Genomic DNA, 15,171 nt, shown 5'->3' with positions numbered 1-15,171 from the left:
TCGAACTTCCAGATACACCAGGGACTGAGTCGGGCGCAGCTGGCTCTTCTTCCAGTTGATGATCCATCCCAGGGAGCTCAAAAGAGCAATTACCCGGTCCATAGCTTTGCCGCACTCTGCATAAGAGGGGGCTCGGATCAACCAGTCGTCCAGATAAGGATGGACTTGTACTCCTTCCTTTAGCAGGAAGGCCGCTATGACCCCCATTACTTTGGAAAAGGTCCGCGGAGCAGTAGCCAACCCGAAAGGGAGGGCTCTGAACTGGAAGTGTCGTCTCAGGACTGTAAAACGCAGAAAGCGTTGGAGAGGAGGCCAGATGGGAATATGCAGGTACGCTTCCTTGATGTCCAAGGAAGCCAAGAACTCTCCTGCCTTCACTGCCGCTATAACAGAGCGGAGAGTCTCCATGCGAAAGTGCCTCACTTCCAGGCCCGATTGACCCCTTTGAGGTCGAGGATAGGCCGGACAGAACCTCCTTTCTTTGGAACCACAAAGGAAATGGAGTAACGTCCCTTGCCAATCTGATTTTTTGGCACCGGAACGACCGCACCCCGGCGGATCAGGTTGTCCAAGGTCTGCTGCACTACCACAGCTTGACCGGAGACTTGCAGGGAGAGAGTACAAACCCGTCTCTTAAGGGTTGGCAGAACTCTAGCTTGTAGCCGTCTCTGATGACTTCCAGCACCCACGCGTCTGAAGTTATAGTGGTCCACTCGCCCAGAAACGAGGACAGCCGTCCTCCAATCTGCACTGGGGCGTGGACCAAGGCCCCGTCATTGGGTACGAGACCCTGGGGGAGGACCGGAGGGAGCACCTCCGGGACGGCGGTCTCTGCGAAAGGAATGCTGCTTGGGGGAGAAATTCCTCTTGAAGGAAGAGGGGGCAGAGGAACCCGACTTGCCCGGGCGGTACCGATGGGCTTCCTGCAACCGTCCTCTGGAGGTATCGGGACGAGTACTAACCCGAGCCCTGACCTCTGGTAATTTCTTGCCCTTAGACGTGCCGAGATCGGTCACGATTTTGTCCAGCTCGACCCCAAAGAGCAGCTTGCCTTTAAAAGGCAATCTAGCCAGGCGGGATTTAGAGGCGTGGTCAGCAGACCAATGTTTCAGCCAAAGCCACCGCCGCGCAGAGACTGTCTGAGCCATGCCTTTAGCTGAGGCTCTCCAGACATCATACAGCAAGTCTGCCAAATAGGCTAAGCCCGATTCCAGGGCCGGCCAATCAGCCCTCAAGGAATGATCCGAGGGGGAAGCCCGCTGCACCATAGTCCGGCACGCCCTGGCCACATAGGAGCCGCAAACTGAGGCCTGCAAACTTAAAGCAGCTGCCTCAAAGGACGACCTTAAGGCCGCCTCCAATCTTCTGTCTTGGGCGTCCTTTAGGGCCGTGCCACCTTCCACCGGCAACGCCGTTTTCTTAGTCACCGCAGTGATTAAAGAATCCACGGTAGGCCACAGATAGGCCTCACGTTCACTCACAGCCAAAGGATAGAGGCGGGACATAGCCCTAGCCATTTAAGGCTCGTTTCCGGGACATCCCATTGAGCCGCAATTAAGGTGTGCATGGCATCATGCACGTGGAAGGTTCTAGGCGGGCGCTTCGTCCCCAGCATAATGGCAGAGCCAACAGGGGCTGAGGGAGAGACGTCCTCCGGAGAGGAAATCTTCAAAGTGTCCATGGCCTGTAACAACAGGTTGGGCAAATCCTCTGGGCTAAAAAGCCGCGCTGCAGAGGGGTCATCCGCTCCAGCCGAGCGGGGATCTATCTCCTCCAAGGAATCCGCAAAGGATCGTTGGGAGACCTCAGACACGCTGCCCTCATCTACATCGGAGGAGACAAAAGTCCTCCAAGGCCTGGAAATCAACCCGAGGGCGTTTACCTCTGGGAACCTCAACCTCTTATCAGAAGAGGGAGCAGGGGCAGCGTTTTGCATGAGGAAAGCCTGATGCAGCAGCAAAACAAACTCGGGGGAGAAACCCCCCAGACTGTGCACTTCCGCAGCCTGGGCAACAGCCCTAGACGCACTCTCAACCGGCGCTCGCAATAGCGGGGGAGAGACATGCTGCGCATCCAAAATGGCGTCCGGCGCGAAACTCCGTGAAGGAGCCGCGCGGGAAGAACGGCGCTTAACTTTAGCCGCTTTTGTGCCGTCGCCCAAATTAAGGGCGTTCATGGCATTAATGTCTCCAACCTCAAGGGCGGCCCCGAAGAAGCCGTCCGAGCCGCGTGGCCGGCCAAGATGGCGGAGGCGAGGAGCGGGGGATGGGCGTTTATGGCGGGGAAAAAACCGCCACGCCGGAGGAACGACCGGGACATTCATCGGTCACTAAACTATCACCCATCAAGGGCGAATCAGGTTGTAAAACCCCCGCATCCCCTCTAGAAGCGCTCCAGCGATCCGGGGAGCGACCCTTTGCGCCCTCGCCCTCCGACGCCATTGCCACGAGGAGAAGAATCGGGGAACCCCCTGCCCGCTATAAAAAGGTAAAATTACCTGCTTGCCGCTCCGAGCTGTAACGAACTGGTGTCCCAGTGAGTAGCTGCAATGAACGTTTAAAGAAACGTCGAATTAAACGCCTTTAAAGACGTTTAAAAATATTTTTTTTTTTTTTTTTAAACGGAGCCAGCGGGAGGGGGGAGAAAAGGAGGGACCTGACACCACCAGGTTTGCACTTGCTCAAAAGAGCCCTCAACCCCAGGCCTCAACAAAACCTAAGGATTAGGCTTGGAGGCCTAGCCAGAGCTGCTGCTGTGTGTGACCACCACCTGCTGAGATAGAGAACATACTGAGGAGTTTCCGGCAGCACATGACCACATATAGGGAGGCAAAAGTTTGCTCTCTATCTCCACCTGCTGGTAGATGGACACAACCCACCAGTCTATGGATTGATCAGCTTGATGATATGGAACCAGAATTTTTCAGAGTGATGACCCAGCCATATAGGTAGTCAGATGCACAAATGGGTGGCGGCCCGGCACAACCCCCAAAAAATGTAGTCTTGGGAAGAAGGAGGGGAGCTGAGGGGATCAGAAGAGGGACTGAGGCCAGGTGGGAGGAATAGCAAAGGAAGGGGAGGTAGTAAGAAGTAGAAGGGTAGGAGTAGAGTCAGGTGACATGGGGGGAAGTCCTGGAGGTGGGGAAAAGGGGATGGTCATTTGAGGCAGTAGGAGCGGCGTTTGCCAAGGTGCAATCGCCATTTTGCATGCTGCTCCAATGGCTCACCCATCCCACCTGCCCCATGTCAGGGAGGACAGGGTCTTGTTGCAACATTTGGAAGGTGGTGGGTCCTAGCCTGATAGAATACACAGCGGTATGTCTTACACCTAATCAATGTCAAAGGTGACATGGTTTTGTCCCATGCTAGCTGTGGCTTGGACAATGTCTAAGACAAGGATCAATCCCCCTCTTGGATGGAGAGGAGCTAGTGCCAGAGTAACAGATGATCAGCTGTGCCTACTGCAGACTTTGACGGAATGGGGAGGCTGAAGGCTTCAAGAAAGAGACTGAATGTTTGAGAAGGGGCAGAAGCTTTGACGGCAATCCTCCGAACAAAGCAGTGAGGTTAGCGCCTAGGCATGTCTAAGGTATATGCTCCAGGTAGAACTGAGAATCCACTACGTGAATAAGGCAGAAGTAGAGGGAGCTGTGTGACTCAAAAGGCTAGACTACATGCCATAAAATGCTCTAGATAGAAGATTGAATGAGGTAGTTAACTGCTTATTACTGCAAACTGTATCCATGTATGTAATTGTTCGCTACTGTCATCTTTGCATAGGTAAGTTGTAGAATGCTGCGGCCATAATAAATTCCATTCTTCTTCTTGGACAGCTTGTCAAGTGTGGATATACGTAGCGTATGGTTTGGAATGAAAGGAGAGTGCCCAGTTTGTGTCTTTATCTAAGCTACCTGCAGCAAAGACTCAACTCCAACCACTTTGAGCCTAACAACTAACAAGTTATTTCCATTTTTAAATCAAATCCTTCCAAAGACAGGTCACGGAACTCAACGTGCTGGGAGATGGCCAAGCAGAGGGCTTTTTTCAGTCTGTGCACGCAGGTATGTTGGACTGTTAAAAAGTAAAGGATACTTACAGGGACACATGTTACAGCACGTACCAGCCTGGCACTGCTTTTTTGTTCTCCATTAACTCAGAAGGTTTAAGTGTCACTCTCTCTGCACCCTCCCCTATGACTAATCTTAGAAACTCCCACACCACTCTTTCTGCTCAGTCCAGTCTCACTGAACACGCATCAATCTCCTCTCGCCATGAAGTCTGTCTGTGGAAGCTTCAGTAATCTTCATTTCTTGAAGACATGTTTACAATCGTTTACATACTTTTCTGCACAAAGTGAATGTGAGTCTTCTCTGGATCATTAATCTCACTCGGGCTCGTTGTTCACAACTCTGGGGACATCATGTGGCAAAAACTCAAACAGGAGCTGTTATTTAATACCCATGTAAAGCTGTAGATATATATATATATATATATATATATATATATATATATATATTATGATTACAATCTACGTTGTTGGCATCATAATAGGTTCAAAGATCACACAGATAACAAGGGAAGCAATCCATTCTTTTTTGTGTGTGTGCTGCTCACAGGCAGAAGGGTGTCAAAATTAAAGACAATTACACTGATAACTTTAGAGCACTTTCTGCTGCTGGACGCCAATTGTAAAAACCTGGTGTTTGGAATATAGTGGGCCCGAAATGGAAGTAAAACCCGGACTGGCTCAATCTGTCCTCTTTTTTTTTTTTCTGGAGCCATATGGTAACCCTAGGCTGCCAAAAAGTTTATTATGAACGCTAATATCGACCAATATTAGCAGGTATGCACCAGAATGAGTGCATATCTGCATGAAAATTAACTCATATATTCCCCTCAACTCCAAGACAGATCTGGTCCCCCTCTCCTCAAGATCCATATCCTGGGCCCCTCTATCCAGAATCTTCTTTCCATTTCTGAGGGTCTTTACTGGTAGGAAATGACAGCCCCTTCCACTGACACTTCTGTGATGCTCTGAATAAAACTGCACAGCTGCGCTTCATCACTTGGACATATTTGGACAAAATAATATGGAGGAGTAGCCTAACAGTTAGTGCAGTGGGCTGAGAATCTGGGGAACTGGGTTCAATTCCCACTGCACCTCCTTGTGACCCTGGGTAAGTCACCTAACCCTCCATTGCCCCAGATACAGAAACAGATTGTCAGCTCAGTAGGGACAGAGAAAGTAGTTCCACAGAATATGTAAACTGCCTTGGTTGTACCACAGAAAGGAGGTATATCAAACCCATGCCCCCTCCCGCCAATTGCAAAGCATTGCGCAGCTGTGTCATACAGAGAACTGCAATAGCCTCCCTCTTGCCTGTTAAGACTAGCAGCCTCAGGCCCAATATTCAGATCGTGGGAGTGCCGTGGATCAGTGCTGACCCCAGATACTCAATGCTGGCCGATTCCAGTCACCAGTGTTGGGGTTTTTGCTTGGTTGGCTGAAACTTATAACCTTTCCCCCCCCCCCCCCCCCGGCCCCTTTTAGAAAGATGCGCTAGCAGCTGCCATGCGGTAATGCCAATGTAAGCCATTCACTTTGAATGGGCTGTGTAAGCATTACCGCACCGCCAGTTGCTGTAAAAAGAGGGGGGGGGGGGGGGTAACTGAGTATTCAGCACTGGCCAGTTAAGCTTATAGTGGCCAAAGAAAGGACTATTTAGGTGGTCTGATTTGGCCACTAAACGTAGCCGGCTAATGCTTGAATATTTGTGGACAGCCGGTTAGCCGCTATGCACTAACCGTGACTAGGATAAATGGTTATCTTCCACTGAATATTAGCGGTTAACCGGCTGAATGCTATTTAACCAACCAGGAACTGCTCCTGGACAGTTAAATGGCACTGAATATTGTCCTGCTCCAGAATGGAACAAATTAATTTTAAGAGGCAAAGAGGAAGAGAACCTGGTCAAAAGGGTGTCCAGAACAGTGCTGGACTGAGAGATCCATGTGAAAATCCAGGGATCCAGGTTGGTCTCATGAAGGAGGAATTGTCTTGAAGTTGGAGTCCTATTTGTACTAAAGGGAGGCAGATGTTGACTTTGATAAAAGGTTATTTTGGGGAATGAAACAGCTCGTGATAACTAGCCCTTTCATTTTGGGCAGATTAGCAAAGGGGATGGGGTGGGATTGGTTTCTGACATGCACCTTCTCCACTTCAGTTTTGCCTTACTCCATGTTGCTCAGGGCAGTTCACATATTCTCTTCTGAACATGGTTTACATTCTGGTTGTACCTGAAGCAATGGAGGGTGACGTGACACGCCAAGGTCACCACACCTGCATGTGGAAAGGACACAGTTTAAGCAGTGGTTGCAGCAAAGGATTTCCTTTTGAAGACGGAAACCTGGTCAGCACCATGAACCGCTCTATGTTTGTTCTACAAAATACCATCTGTAAACAGTAAATATTACCTACAACAATACCAGCATGCAGTTCCCTGAAGGGCTCCTTTCAGAAGAGAACTGTGAACTTACACTGCTCAGCAGAGTGCAGGGTATGGAAGAGCGTCAAGGGTCTCTCACTGCAGGAGGGAGGCTTTGAATCTGTACTTCTTTTACGAGACAAATGTAGCTGTGTCACCTCCGGCACTGTGTTAAACATCTACAAAGGAAGAAAGTTGAATAAGGTCAGATGCCTGTAAACTAGACTAGTGGGGGTTTGGGGGTGACAGTAAAAAGAAAAACCCCACATATACATGTTTTGTACTCAGTTATTCTTTCAGGATCCAATTGTAACAGAGATTTATTGATATATAAATTTTACTCCAGAACACCTTCCTCCCTTCATCCCTCTGTTTTTATGTGATATTTGAGGCTAGATTCTATATAATCTGGAATGGAGGAGTGGTCTAGTGGGTTAGAGCACCTGTCTTGACATCCAGAGGTGGCAGGTTCAAATCCCACTGCTGCTCCTTGTGATCTTGAGCAAGTCCCTTAACCCTCTGGTACCTCAGGTACAAACTTAGATTGTGAGCCCTCCTGGGCCAGGGAGCTACCTAGTGTACCTGAATGTAACTAATCTTGAGCTACTACTGAAAAAGATGTGAGCAAAATCTAAATAAATAAAAGAAATATCACAGCTTACATACGTTATAGAATACACCAAGTGCTGCTCTGCATGACTAAATTTGGTTGTAGTCAATTACACCAATTAAAACCTGGTGTAAATTAGGCACGGAGTGGGTGTACAACAACACACATAGATTTTAGAAATGTCCATGACCCGCCCATTACACTAGCATAACCACGTCCACTTTTCAATTATGCGACTTAGAATTTATGCGCACCACGTTACAGAATGTGTGCAAGTTGGAGCAAATCCAAAAGTGAAAGCACACATTGGCTCCTGTTTCCTGCATTTAAATGTAAGCCTTCCAAGGTTAAAATTTTTTTTTTTGAAACACTTATATCTAAAGGCGCAGAAAACAGACGCCAATGTGCTTCAGGTTTGGGTTTGCCAGGCGCACGCACACAGGAGCTGAGCTTGCAACGAAACTCTTCAGCACATGCATCAGGTACATCTCCCCTCCTTGCTTTCACTTTTACAGCATGCATATAATTTGAATATCATTTCTTTTGAGCATTGGCGAGCTAGGTTTCAGCGCTGCTCCGGCAATATGATTTCTGTGCTGTTAGCTTACCGTGGCAGCTCTGAGCATCAGCCTTCCAGTTCACAGAATACCAACTAAGGACACTTATATGCCTAACAGCTAATTAGGGACAATTAGTGCCAATTAGCATCTAATTAAATAAGTTAGGCACATAACTGACCTTATTCTATAAACTGTGTGCACAACTTTGGTGCTAAGCATTAAGTTGGGCACCCAACTTCATAGAATTAGGGGATAAGTGTGGGTACAGCACCTCACCATGGAGTTATGCATCTAATTTGGGGGAAAAATACAGTACAGGGACCACTTTTGGAGAAGGGAAGGGGGTGTGAAAGACAAAATTGGAATAAGGTATCAGGAGCACAAGAGCCTGGATGTCAAAAAGCCAGAACCTCACTGTAGTGTAGACTCCCTTCTCCTGTACCATTGAACCAGGACTGCTGCTCCATCACCTCCCAATGCCTATCTTACTGCAAAACGCTTTAACGCGCTTTGCGTTAAGCGTTGTCTCATGTGCTAAGTGCACGTTAGGGCTTCACATCCTTTAGCAGACATACCCTTTAAGTATTTCTCAAAATTATAGTGAAATGTGTACCACGCACATCACAGTATAGCAGTTGCTCTGAATTTTTTCTCTGGTCCTCTGTGACTTCTGTCTACCCAGTCACCAACCAATCCCATGACACTACTGAACTGGTGCCTCCAGGGTGATGCACGGGCAGTAGAATGGGGTAGGCAACTGGGATCACATTGGCCCTACCAAGGTTTTGCTCAATACAGCACCAGCCAATAGAGAGTTTAGGAGTGGAGTTAGAGATTGCTTTGTTTGGCCCATTCCACAAAAAAGGTGTTCCATTGCCCCTGGGGTGAAGGACAAGTTAAAGAGATAGAGGACAGCCTGTCTAACTTTTATCAATAAATCATTACTTTATTGTAATCCATTTAAGCTGAAAATCAACAGCCTCCCTTCTTTTTCCACAGTTAAGAAAAGTCAAAGTATCTTCTCATCTCTAAAAAAGTTACAGCCAAGCACTAAACTTCCTCCAGCACAACATTCAACAGATCCTTTTCTGGTTTCTGTTGGAGGTTGGCAACACTGACCCTGTCAGCTGCACAGTTGGAGAGACATCTGCTCCAATGTTTAACAAACTCATCAGAATATGGCCCCTGACTGCTCAACCAACTTCTCCTGGCCTCAAACTGTGCCCAACCAATGTCGACCAAGAAAACAACATGAAAGCGAACAGTCTGATACAACAGAACAGATCCTGAGCTAACTTTGTGAGGCAGTTTTGCATACTGTGCAGCTGAGAAGGGAGAATTAACTGTGCTGGTGACAGAGGCCCACATAAATCAATACGCAGCTATATTTGAGAATGTTTTAAACTTGTTTGTATTCTATGGCCCTAACACATAAAAAAGCACCTTTCTTATGAAGGAAAGTCACCAGAAAGTAGTGGAGGAGTGGCCTAGTGGTTAGAGTGGTGGACTTTGGTCCTGGGGAACTGGGTTCAATTCCCACTGCAGGCACAGGCAGCTCCTTGTGACTCTGGGCAAGTCACTTAACCCTCCATTGCCCCAGGTACAAATAAGTACCTGTATATAATATGTAAGCCACATTGAACCTGCTATGAGTGGGAAAGCGTGGGGTACAAATGTTTAAAAAAATGAAGTGGGGACGGGAACAGAGCTCGTAGGGATGGGGGCGGGGACTGATCCCACGGGGACAGGGACAAACTTTGTCCTTGTGTCATTTTCTAGTTGGAAGGTGGTGGTGGGAAGGAGGGTTACTATAGCTGTTCATTGTTATTGTTTTCTATTTGTAATTTATAAACAACAGTTGCACAGCATATTGTTCCTTTTTATACTTTAATAAAAAGATTTAAATATAAAATCATAAGTGTTCAAGGCTTCTGTAGATGAGGACAGAGCCCATGAGGAAGGGGCGGGGACGGAGACAGGGCCTGCGGGGATGGGGTGCGGACGGAGACAGAACCTGTGAGGACGGGGTGGGGATGGAAACAGAACCCATGGGGACAGGGCGGGGATGGGGACAAACTTTGTCCCCGTGTCATTCTCTACTGGAAAGCTATGGGCTAGTACTCCCCACTATACAAAACGTTTTATCTATGAGATACATTTTTCTGGATGCACAGTTATTAAAAGATTGTTTCTGGGGTTGGACCTTTTGTATCACAGGCCCTACTTTGAGACTGCTGCCCAACAGAGCCACCAGGGAGTGGGTTTGTCACTAAGACAACACAATCAAGTCCAGAGAAGGAGGAAAGACAGCAACCTCTACTGCAATAACTCCTGCTGACAGCTCTTTAACTGCGCGCCCTAGCTTCAAATTAAAAATGATTCAATTCAAAACAAACCAAAAGTAAGGACACTGAAAACGTTCTGCAAGACTGAATGCTACTTTTGCTTTCCAGTGGCTAAGTTAAACCAAACTCATTATTTCAAAACAAACAACTGCACAATTCTTTGCATGTTGAGGGTACATAATCTACCAGTTCAGAGGCCTGTGCACGTAAAACCCTTGGAAAATTTGAAAGGGAAAAATATTGATAGGCATGTGGACATCAGAGATGTTAATGAATATGGTGATGGATGCCAGTGTTAAGTAGGTTTGATTGCTACAAACAGTCAAATGACGGCTGAATAATGAAATTATTAACTGACTGGGATCCTAAGTAACGAGGGGGGACTGCAAGGTATTTTCTTCTTAGAGATGTTACCTCTTGCACACATTGCAGGAGCTGTCAGTTCTCTTATCTTAAATGTGATACATATCAAAACTTGGTTTATTGTCATCCAGGGGATCTGTGCCAATATAATAAACACATTAACAATGATTCTACGATGCAAAACTGATACACAGATATGGAAATTTAATATGTGAACACTACGCAAAATACTGAGAAACTCCAGATGACCATTTTTAGAACACTGTTTTACTCTTGTTTAAATCTCAAGTGAGAGGAAGGTTTCTATTTACATTTAATTAATGGCTCAAATTGTTAGCAGCCAATGAAGATGTTTAGACTTCTTATCATTCAACAATAATAAATATTTATTGGGGATGATTTAGCAGGATGGCTGTACTTACACTCATAACTGACCACCTGGCCAACAATGCACTGTCCATAATAATAAGTCTTCACCAATTATGTATCTAATGAGATAAATGTGCATTTGGAACATTCCACTGAGATATTAATTCTAGGAATTTAAACAGAATCTTAACATAGAGAGGACACATTTCCTCTTCCAAATCTAAGGAGGAAATACTAGGGTGACATACTCATTTTTCTGGCTTTATTTCTTATGCAATAATTTAGATCATATGTCCCGTGAGCATAGCATTCTGCAATTAGTTTGCCTCCTGCAGGTTATTATACAAATAGTAAACCATAAACATATTTCATGTCATTTGGTGTAATTTTGTGTAGTAAATGGCTAAATCCCAGCTGGCAAGAGCAGAACGAAGGAGAATTTCTAGTGAGTATGGAGCGGAAGTGAAAGAAAGCTGTTGCAGACTTTTTTTTCCTCAAGAAAGTACCAGAAACAGAAGCCCAAATGAAGACCCAGCCAAGAAGACACAAGCAGACCAAAGTGGAAGCAACTCGTCCTTCCTATATTTCTACAAATTCGTATTTTCCTTGTAATAGAGTAACCTAGGGAATGGTGGCAAATAAAGACCTGAACAGTCAATCCAATCTACCCAATAGTCACTATCATTACCAATTCATGATTAAGCCAATAATCCAACAGTATTACTAATTAACAACATATTAATTTGCTAAATTCAAATTTAAGATGTCTTTCCCTCTCCCATCGAGATATACAGCACCCACACTCATAGCATATAGGAGGAGATTCTATATATTGTGTCTAAAAAAATCAGCACTGAATTCAGTGCCGACTAAGCGTATTCTGTAATCAGAGAAGATTTAGGCGCCGATTACAGAATATGTTTAGTTGATATTTCAGCGCCTAAATCTACGCACATCCATTTACACCAATAAATCCCTGCACGTAGATTTAGGCACACTAGGCCATATTCTATAACAAGGCATGTAAATTTTGGAACATCCACAAAACGCCCATTCCCCATCCCTTTTCCCTGCACGCATTAGAAGTTCGTCAAACTTCGTTACAAAATATGCTTAGCGAATTGTGCTCGTAAATTCTAATCAGTGCAAATTAGTGCTCATTATTGCTTGTAAAGTGCTGTTATCAGTGTTCATTAGCTTGTTAAATTATGAGCACTGTTATAGAATCCACGCTGATTTCGGCACGCTATACAGAATCCGGGGCATAATACACATACTTGATCCTGATCTGGCTTTCCCATTTTCAGGACACAGGCCATAGAAGTCTGTCTGGCATTGGCTTTCCTTCCTTGTTTCTTGAGTTGCTGTCTAAACACTACTCCTGTCTATTATAACACGTGAGCAGCCATGGCAACATTTTAAGTTATGTTTTGATAACATCCTCTTTCTATTGAGGCATCTTCTGTCTATCTCACACATTCAAATTCTGCTCCACCACCTCCATTACAATTTAAGCTTGAACCTTAGGCAATGGACAGTTAAGTGACTTGCCTACGAACACAAGGAATCACAATGGGATTTGAAACAGGCTCCCCTGGTTCTCAGCCCACTGTTCTGACCATTAGGCTATTTCTTCACTTTGATAACATTGCAGGGTGATAATTTTGGCAGAAGAAAGGGGTGACAGTAGCATGAAATATATAACTTTAAGGAGTACAAGTCTCAGCATGTACAATTAATATGCAGGTGTAGTGTAAATTATGATATCAGTTGGAGGCTTAGATTTTCTTTATTATATTTGAGGTATGTCAAATAAACTGAACCTCAGATATCAAAAGCCTCTAACATGAATGCCCCCCCCCCCTTTTACTAGAACATGTCTATGTTGCTGGTGATGTGCTCCATTCAAACATGATTATCGTCATAGTTGTATATCTGTATTGCTAATCCAGATCAGCAAAGTGGCGTTTACTCTTTAGGAGTCTTGCCATTTTTGGGGGCAAATGCATTAGTTTTCTATATACTCTTTCCTAAATTATTTGTAAGGAGTGCAGTGATCCCCCCCCCCCCCCCATCCCACCCCTTGTCTAAGCTGGTTCATCACTGTTCACAACAAAGTGCATCACCAAACTGCAATGGGTATTACAGATCAGGCATCATATTATTGAAGTAGGGGTTCTCTCTCCAGATGTGAAATTTCTCTATATATTGGTTTTACTTGAAAACCAAGCCTAGACTCTCACAGATCTCTCTCTCTTGTTTGTATCATACATTCCTCAACTCTATCTAAACCAATTCACTTCCATAATTGTGGTCTGGTTTAGGATGGGTCCAGGTTCTTTCCTATAAAATTCCTTCCTATGTGCATCCTCTTATGATGTCCGGGTAGAACAATTTACATTTATTGCTATACTGCTCTTCTGTACGTAACAGCCAGGGCAGTTTACAGACTACATATAATTCTAGGCACTACATGACTTTGAGACAATCAACAGCACACCCAGAACTTAGCTTAGACTTTTTTTCAACCACACGTAACACAGGTACATCCATGTTATACGGAGTACCGAAGGTCTGAACTTATGCTATGTCTACGTGCACTGGAGACCAGCCAGCATAGAAAAGCTTGTATTGAAGGCAGTGATTACAAAGGCAATTCCAAAGATTGTAAAAACTGGATACACTGAGGCATTCAAGGTGAATGGTTCCCAGAAGGCTTTCAGTCTGATTCACAGTTTATTAGCATTATTGATAATGCCATCTGAAATTTGGAAGGGAAGACAGGCTTGGAAACCCATTAACAATTGCCCACAATGATTTAACTTGGCTGATTGCAAAGTCCTTGCTTGCCTGTACAGGGACCCTCAGAAGTCTATAGCAGCTGTAATTCACAGACTGTCCTCGGAAACTCAGCTTCCCCTTTGCTAAAAGATTCCAAACTCAAATATTGATTGAAAGATGAACCTGAAGTACTTTGAGTTCAGGATATGTTTTGGGTATTATTAGGAAAGGTATGGAGAACAGGTGTGAGGCTGTTATAATGCCGTTGTATTGCTCCATGGTGCGACCACACCTTGAGCATTGTGTTCAATTCTGGTCAACGCATCTCAAGAAAGATATAGTAGAATTGGAAAAGGTGCCATGAAGGGCGACGAAAATGATAGCGGGGATGGGACGACTTCCCTATGAAGAAATACTAAGGAAGCTAGGGCTTTTCAGCTTGGAGAAGAGATGGCTGAGGGGAGACATGATAGAGGTATATAAAATAATGAGTGGAGTGGAACAGGTGGATGTGAAGCGTCTGTTCACACTAAAGCCTCCAATGACCTATTACTGGCTAAATCCAGAGGTCTCTATTCCATCCTCATTCTTCTTGATCTTTCCGCCGCTTTTGACACTGTCGATTACAGCATACTTTTCGATACCCTGTCCTCACTTGGATTCCAGGGCTCTGTCCTTTCCTGGTTCTCTTCCTACCTCTCCCTCCGCACCTTCAATGTTCACTCTGGTGGATCCTCTTCTACTTCCATCCCTCTGCCTGTCGGCGTAACTCAGGGTTCTGTTCTTGGTCCCCTCCTCTTTTCTATCTACACTTCTTCCCTTGGTTCATTAATCTCATCCCATGGCTTTTCATACCATCTCTATGCTGATGACTCCCAAATCTACCTTTCTACCCCTGATATCTCACCTTGCATCCAAACCAAAGTCTCAGCGTGCTTGTCTGACATCGTTGTCTGGATGTCTCAACGCCACCTGAAATTAAACATGACCAAAACCGAGCTTCTCATTTTTCCCCCCAAACCCACCTCCCCACTCCCCCCGTTTTCTATTTCTGTTGATGGCTCTCTCATTCTCCCTGTCTCCTCAGCTCGAAACCTTGGGGTCATCTTTGACTCTTCTCTCTCCTTCTCTGCTCATATCCAGCAGATCGCCAAGACCTGTCGTTTCTTTCTTTACAACATCCGTAAAATCCGCCCCTTTCTTTCTGAGCACTCTACCAAAACCCTCGTCCACACCCTTGTCACCTCTCGTTTAGACTACTGCAATCTGCTTCTTGCTGGCCTCCCACTTAGTCACCTTTCCCCTCTCTAGTTGGTTCAAAACTCTGCTGCCCGTCTCGTCTTCCGCCAGGGTCGCTTTACTCATATTACCCCTCTCCTCAAGTCGCTTCACTGGCTCCCTATCCGTTTTCGCATCCTGTTCAAACTTCTTCTACTAACCTATAAATGTACTCACTCTGCTGCTCCCCAGTATCTTTCCACACTCGTCCTTCCCTACACCCCTTCCAGTGCACTCCGCTCCATGGATAAATCCTTCTTATCTGTTCCCTTCTCCACTACTGCCAACTCCAGACTTCGCACCTTCTGTCTCACTGCACCCTACGCCTGGAATAAACTTCCTGAGCCCCTACGTCTTGCCCCATCCTTGGCCACCTTTAAA

The 15,171-nt window shown here is 45.7% G+C and overlaps 1 protein-coding gene across 3 annotated transcripts in view; it reads right to left on the bottom strand.

Annotated features, from left to right (window-relative positions):
• ARHGAP26 (Rho GTPase activating protein 26) overlaps positions 1-15,171 on the bottom strand; it is a 369,115-nt gene that overhangs the window by 69,827 nt on the left and 284,117 nt on the right. For all 3 annotated transcript variants that reach the window (XM_030211544.1, XM_030211545.1, XM_030211546.1), the window contains exon 19: positions 6,537-6,663. In XM_030211544.1, coding sequence (XP_030067404.1) covers positions 6,537-6,663 — 127 coding nt within the window. The remainder of the gene's footprint in view (positions 1-6,536; positions 6,664-15,171) is intronic.

This window comes from Microcaecilia unicolor, chromosome 8 (genome assembly GCF_901765095.1).
Source record: "Microcaecilia unicolor chromosome 8, aMicUni1.1, whole genome shotgun sequence".
In the NCBI taxonomy this organism is placed as follows: Eukaryota; Metazoa; Chordata; class Amphibia; order Gymnophiona; family Siphonopidae; genus Microcaecilia; species Microcaecilia unicolor.
The sequence above is the reverse complement of the archived record's forward strand: the minus strand, read 5'-3'. Positions and strand labels throughout refer to the sequence as shown.